Source organism: Salvia miltiorrhiza, chromosome 3 (assembly GCF_028751815.1).
Source record: "Salvia miltiorrhiza cultivar Shanhuang (shh) chromosome 3, IMPLAD_Smil_shh, whole genome shotgun sequence".
NCBI classification, from domain to species: Eukaryota; Viridiplantae; Streptophyta; class Magnoliopsida; order Lamiales; family Lamiaceae; genus Salvia; species Salvia miltiorrhiza.
In genome coordinates, this window is record NC_080389.1 from 35,613,544 (window position 1) to 35,620,375 (window position 6,832).

The window sequence follows — 6,832 nt, forward strand, 5'->3', positions numbered from 1 at the left end:
CGAGGACGGTGGCGATCCGCCTCGATTCGTGCCGAAAGCCCACTCCAGCCACCCTATCTAAGTGAAACCCTAGCAGCGGCGGGGCGCGGCTGAGTCCGAGCGACGGTGGCTTGAGCGAGAAGACGATACAGAGGCTCGAGGTGATCTGTCGCGATTCGCGCAGAAAGCCTACTCCGACTGCGTCTATCTACCGTCCACCCCTCTGGTTTTGCTGCGTCTATCTACCGTCCACCCCTCTGGGTAAAACCCTAGCAGCGGCACGGCGCGGCGCGGCGGAGTGCGAGCGGCGGTGGCTTGAGAGAGAAGATGATCCAGATCTGTTCTGAAGATTTCTCCAAGTTTGATTGAAATTTTCGATTGATTTGTTATTGAGATTTCTCCAATTGCTTGATTTGTTTGATGTGTTTGATTAGTTTTCGTTTTGAAAATTTTGATTTCTCCCAATTTCATTCTATGTTCTCGAGATTTCTCCAATTTTGTTTGATTTGTTTGAGTTCGATTGGTTTTTGAAAAATTTGATTGGTTTCGAAAATTTTATGTTCCTGAAATTTTCATACTCTGTTCCTGAAATTGTTGATTGGTTTCATTCTTTGTTCCTGAAATTTTGATTGACTGGTTCGATTGCTTCTTTTTTTTTAAGCCAAGATTAGTTCGATTGGTTTTGGTTTTGTTGAATGAATGTGCATCTAATTTGTTTAATCAGTTTGAATTATTAACCATTACTAAACACATGTGAACCACACCCCTTTTCACTTAATTTCCTTCTCCTTAATTTCCGTGCCGAAAAGTAACGAGCCATAAATAGCGGGACGGAGGGAGTATTTCTGAATATGTATAGTTGCTGAATCTCTTGGTATTGATGAGATTCCCATTTCTGAAACTATACAAAAATTGAAGAGTAATGCTAAACAGCCACATTGTGGCTACCCACAATTTACTTAAGTAAAAAATAATTTAATTTATTTAATTTATTTTTTAAAATAAAAATAAGATTTAGTTATTTTATCATATTCTCTACATTATAGTTATTTTTTTGCAATTTTTTGGTAACTTTTTATTTTTATTAAAAAATAAATAAAAAATAAAAAATGCAAAAAAATTTTTAAAAAAATAAGTACAATGAAGAGAATATAATAAAATAACTAAATCCTATTTTTATTTTAAAAAATAAATTAAATAAATCAAGATTATCATTATTATATTAGTGTGTGGGTGGCCACAATGTGGCTGCATAGATTTATTGAAAATTGAATGGTCCAAAAGTAAAAATGGTCTTGTTCGAGTAACAAAGAGACAACAACATATAAATTTCAAAAGTTTAACTTTAAACGCATTTGAACTTCGATTTCTGGGCTTAATTTGCCCTTGTCAGAATTGAAACAAAACATTTTCTGAATACATTTTGGAGTCTGTGATAACTGAAAATTAATTTCCCACATTTATTTAATAAAAGAACAACCAAGCCATTGTCTTGTTAGGGGCCACATGCTGCATGGGTACGAATTTTGTTGTAAAATGAAAATGGTTGTATTTAATTTTATACTATATCGTATGCACAACATACCTACAAACTATGAAATTTTTATCCACCTAAATATTTTATGATTCCTCTTCCTTCACAAAACATTACGGTAGAGTTCGTACCTTTCGAGAACAACTATAATTCAACATATACTTGGAAAAAATTTGACCTTTTGGCAAGTGGGACATCGTGATCTGGATTCACATGAGTGCTAGTCACAATTACAAATTTATAATAAAACTTGATTAATACATGATATACTATACATGCAACATATAGTTATATAATATTAAGAGGCATAATGATTCCCATTAAAATATTATAATGAGAGAGAGAGTACTTCATCTCTTCCTCTCACTATGTCTTAGGGTTTCATTCTTGATTCATTCTATGTAGAATTATAGAAAAAAAAAATCTCAAACGTGAAGTCATCATACTACAATACTTCAAAACTAAGAGATCTATTGTTTTAGCAAACGTAGATCCTTTTCACTCTTGAGCTTCTAGGGTTTGTAAAAATTGATGATCATCCCTTTTCCCTTCAGGTAAGACCATGGAAGGAAGTGATGAGACAGAATGTTCTAGAACAAGCCTTTGCGAGGAAAACGATGAGGAGGAGGAAGCAAGCAACAAGTCAAGCTATAGCAGAGAGAAGAAGCCGCCAACGATTAGGCCTTACGTCCGATCGAAAACGCCGCGGCTGCGGTGGACGCCCGATCTTCATCGCCGCTTTCTGCAAGCTGTGGAAACACTTGGTGGATTGGACAGTGAGATTCAGAAATTTTTCTTGCAAGAATTATATGGAGTTTATTTTAATTTTTTTCAGAAATCATTTCTGCCTTTTTTTTTAATAAAACGTTATGTTTACAGGAGCTACACCAAAATTAGTGCTTCAATTCATGAATATGAGAGAGCTAAATATTGCTCATGTCAAGAGCCATTTACAGGTTAGAAAGAAGATCAATAACTCAATATAATATATATATGTGTGTGTGTGAGTGTGTGTGTGTGTTAATTTAATCGTTAATAAATTGGAGTTTTGTTTCTGGTGGTTTTACAGATGTACAGAAGCAAGCAGATTGATGAGCACAGTTATCAAGGTCGAGGTATATATAGCTCTAACTCTAATCATCCCATATATTTATACTTGTCACCATTTCACTCTAATTGTATAGGTTTCCATATATGGTGATCAATTTTTTTTTTCGAAGTAACTATTTTCCCCATTTTTTTTCAGGGATGTCTGATAATGGGTTCTTTTTAGGAGCAGTAGAACACCAGAATATGTTCAATCTAAGACAGCTCCCACTTCTTCCTAGTTTTCATCAAAGGCGTCTTTCTATCTTTAGGTACTATATATTGCTATATATAGGAGTATATTAATTAAGTTGAAAATATTTCAAAGTTAAATCTTCAATTTTTATTTGAAGGTTCATTTTTATGCCACATTTATGCGCTGCCTCATATATAGTTTTTGAATCTTTAAAGTATAAATTAATCCCTCTTCTCTACTTGGGATGCAGCCATAACTACAGGTCACAGATTAATCTAGATTTTGGCCCTAGGCGAAAAGAAGAAGATATGAAAGAGGAATTTGGGTTATTGCATAAGCTAGATGATCATATTTATTTCACCTCTTCAAACCTTGCACAACATAGAGTTGATCATGAGCAAATGACATGTTTGGAGCGGCGAGAGAGTGGGATGAAAAGGAAGGAGCTCGATTTGAATCTATCCCTCGGGAAAGAATCAAGAAACGATGTTCGCCAAAGTAGTATTTCATCTCCTAATTCGGTGTTGATTTATAAGAAGCTGAAACAAGATTTTGGTAATGCAAGAGGATCGAGTACACTTGATCTGACTCTATGAATTGAATTTAGGCAATTCTAAGTGAGATTTTGAGGTACTCATTTCTATGTATTAATTCACAATGTATTTTGTCATTTTCATTGTTGTCATGTACCATGAAGATAAGGCAAATATGTTTCATTTATTTGGATGGCCTTTGTACTAGAATTCGTGCCTTGATGTTGAAATGAATATTGGTGAAAGATATAGATATATATGTCGTTAACTTAATTATACTCTTGATCGTATTTTGATCTTATGATTCATTAATTTCAATAGTTGTATATGATACTTTTTTGGTGTGACACCGACAAAAAGCACTAGGTTTGCTATTTGTATAATTTCTAGATTTTGGAAAACAACATGCATGCATAGATAGCCCTAAGGCCCTACCTTCGATCCCCTTCCTCTGTTCCTTTCTGTGTATATATTTTACAATTTAATTAGTTTGTATGCTATGTATGAATCTATTGAAATTAATATTAATTCGTCTATCTAATTGGTATAGTCTCGACGAGCTCGTAATTACAAAAATTAATTCTCTAAGGTGCGTTCTCTTTGTTGTAAATTTATGAAGAATAAAAAGAATAAATTTATAATATTATCACGTTTTAATTAGTAATCCTCACCCTTTTTATCCCATATTCTTTAGGGTGACAAAAAAGTTTATCCCACATATTTTAGATGGGAAAATATTATCATATCAACATCTCATGATAATATTATTATGAACTGAAGTGAAAAAAAGAAGGCAAAAGGATTGCTCAAATTCTTTTTCCATCTTATATATCTGAAAAAAAAAATATTTAAGTTGAAAATATATATTTCCAACCTCACGCTATAGAATATGTAAAAAGTGAAGAAAACATGAAAATATATATTTCCAACCTTTTTCATCAAAAATAATGCAACCTAAGTTGTTAAAGATCAAAAGGTCTTTAATGCCTAAAGGCCAAAGGTCTTGGGTTCGAGTCCCCTGTGGCGCAGCCTTTAAATTTCTTTATTTATTGTTAAATTATCAAAAAAAAAATTGTCGACTTAACTCAATTCCAAATGTTTTCCTCTTTCTACTTCTCCTTGTGATGATACAAAATTAACGAATTATAATGGCTTGAATTCGTAGTTATGAATGGAACCACAATTCAGCTTACATATAGTGCTATTTAGTAACTATAGTAAATATGATATGTTAAGGGAAAAAGGAAAAAGGAGTTATTCTGGAAATTGAAGATTAGCCCGAGCAAGTTGGAAAAGAAAAAGAAAAAGAAAAAAAAACAAAGAGTTGGAACCGACATAACTATGAAATTTTAAAACAGCTGTCTATTAACAAAATTCAGCTTAAAATTTTAAGCTGCGGGGGAATATTTATTTGTTTATAATAATAAAAAAAAAATGACATATTTGCTGCGAGATCTAAATTTGAAGTTACATTAATTACTAAATGTCATGTTATAGTTCTTCAAAAAAATGTCATGTCTAGCTAAGTATTCGTAAATACATAATACTCCTCGAAAATAAATAGTAGTATTACCAAAATATTAACTGTTCTGGAATCTTGAAAACATCAATTTCATTGCGTAGCTAGGTAGATCCAATATATATTCCATCTTTTTTTCTTTCTGTTTGTGTATAACATACTCCCAAATAGTACGAATATGATAAAAATGACCAGACAGAGAGAGGGGGAGGGGGGGTGGTGACAGAGATAGTTAATGCCTAACTTGGTAAAATATCTAATTAGCATAAGCTAATAATATTCTTGTAAATATTGATCTCTTCATTATCTAATTCTTACCCAAAATGCAGCAATAAACGGACCTGCTTAGTTTCTATCTACTTTTCTTTTACTTCCATCGCTTTCCCTACCCGGATTCCAGATTTCTAGCTAATTTGGATTTTTTTTTTTTTAAGAGAATTTGGATATTATTTCGAAACAGAAAAACTAGAGTAAATAAAAAATCCGAAATAATCTGGAACCATTAGAGCTAGTGCAGATATTTCTACTCGTAAAACAAATTAGATACTCGTGAATGAGAAGAATTGTGAAATAATACTAGCAACAAAACTTAACGGACATACGCTACGCTTTACTTCTCCGGCGGCTTGCGCGAGCAGAAACGACGCCGTATGCACTGAAAGAAGAGGGCGACGACGAGAAAGGCACCCAAAAGCGTGATTAGCACAAGCATGGTAACTTTTCCACCCACAGCAAAGTCGCTGCTTTCCTTCGCCGATAACAATGATATTTCCGGCGACAGCGACGGTGACGAAGACAAACTCATACTAGAATGGCGCTTTCAGCACTTTAATGACACAGAATTTTCCGAGGAGAGGTATGCGCCTCCTCACTCTCTCTCTCTCTCTCTTTCTCTCTGTCTCTCACACATAGGTTATGGGACATTTTAGTGATATACAACAAGTTGCAGCGCATACGTACAATACTGTTTGTCTATATATGATTTTATATTAGATAGTAAATTTTACTTTTATGTCCTATCGTCTCAATGAATTTTCAAAAACATCTCAACTTAAACGTATTCCCAATAAAAGGTGGTCTTATGTACACCCGGGTGTACTGTACACCCAGGGCCGGCCCTGACATTCCGGGGGCCCTAGGCGAAAAGGAAAAAAGGGGCCCCTATAATATTAACTTGCAATAAACTAGAAAACAATGATGAAATAATTACAAAAATACTTAGATCTTCTAGCATTTTGAGAAGCAAAATCATCAATAATTTCTTCAAGATCAAGCTTTTCTAATACCTCATGTTCAATGCTCAAAACCGCTAATCCATTCAACCTTTCTTGAGACATATTAAAACGTAAATATGATTTTATCAATTTTAATTTTGAAAAACTTCTTTCAGCTGAAGCTACAGTAATTGATATAGTCAACAATATTCTATATGCAATAGAAACATTAGGAAAGCAATCTGAAACTTTAATAAATTCAAGAAGCTCACCAAACGACTTTGTTTCAGATGGTAAACACATTTGTAGCACTTGCAATTCAGAATATAAATCTTCAGCATCAATGTCAAATTTATCATTATGTTTCAGAGCATCTTTAAGCTCAACACAACACTTATGCAATTTATCACTATCCCATAAAGATAACATCTTATGAGGAAACAAAAAGCCAAAAATTATCAATTTTTCAAATCTAGTCTTTAAAGATAAAATAACAATATTCACTATAACAAGAAAATAATTGATCCTAAAAGACTCCTCGTCAGATAATGGAATCTCTTCTTGACAACTTTCATCAAATTGTTTCTTCTTACGAATCATACGTTTTGGTGGAAAAATAGGATCAATTTCCATCTTAGATGCAAGCTCCTTAGCTAATGTCAAGGCTGATTGAAAACCATCCTCTCTATATTTTTCAAAATAAGAAGTCAAACATTTCAAGATAATTATTGCAACATCAATTTGCATATCTTTAGATTGTAGTTTTTTGCT

The 6,832-nt window shown here is 33.3% G+C and overlaps 1 protein-coding gene and 1 long non-coding RNA gene across 3 annotated transcripts; one reads left to right on the plus strand and one right to left on the minus strand.

Moving 5' to 3' along the window:
* Positions 1-1,808: 1,808 nt before the first annotated feature.
* Positions 1,809-5,590, minus strand: LOC131016482 (uncharacterized). The gene is made up of 2 exons (XR_009099018.1): positions 5,450-5,590; positions 1,809-2,262 (listed from the first exon to the last, which is right to left on the minus strand). It is a non-coding gene; the product is annotated as an uncharacterized LOC131016482 (long non-coding RNA).
* On the plus strand, positions 2,076-5,750 carry LOC131016480 (transcription repressor KAN1-like). Of its 2 annotated transcripts, none has more exons than XM_057945185.1 (5): positions 2,076-2,289; positions 2,393-2,469; positions 2,583-2,628; positions 2,760-2,871; positions 3,046-5,750. In XM_057945185.1, the coding sequence occupies exons 1-5, from the start codon at positions 2,076-2,078 to the stop codon at positions 3,389-3,391; spliced, it is 795 nt and encodes a 264-aa protein (XP_057801168.1). In that variant the 3' UTR covers positions 3,392-5,750. The 2 variants fall into 2 exon arrangements, with proteins under 2 accessions (XP_057801168.1, XP_057801169.1); XM_057945186.1 differs by having other exon boundaries at positions 2,787-2,871.
* The last annotated feature ends 1,082 nt before the right edge of the window (positions 5,751-6,832 follow it).

Coding starts and splice junctions, on each gene's coding strand:
- LOC131016480 (XM_057945185.1), top strand. CDS start 2,076: ATGGAAGGAAGTGATGAGACAGAATGTTCTAGAACAAGCCTTTGCGAG. Junction 2,470..2,582: donor ATGTCAAGAGCCATTTACAG/GTTAGAAAGAAG, acceptor GTGGTTTTACAG/ATGTACAGAAGCAAGCAGAT. Junction 2,872..3,045: donor AGGCGTCTTTCTATCTTTAG/GTACTATATATT, acceptor CTTGGGATGCAG/CCATAACTACAGGTCACAGA.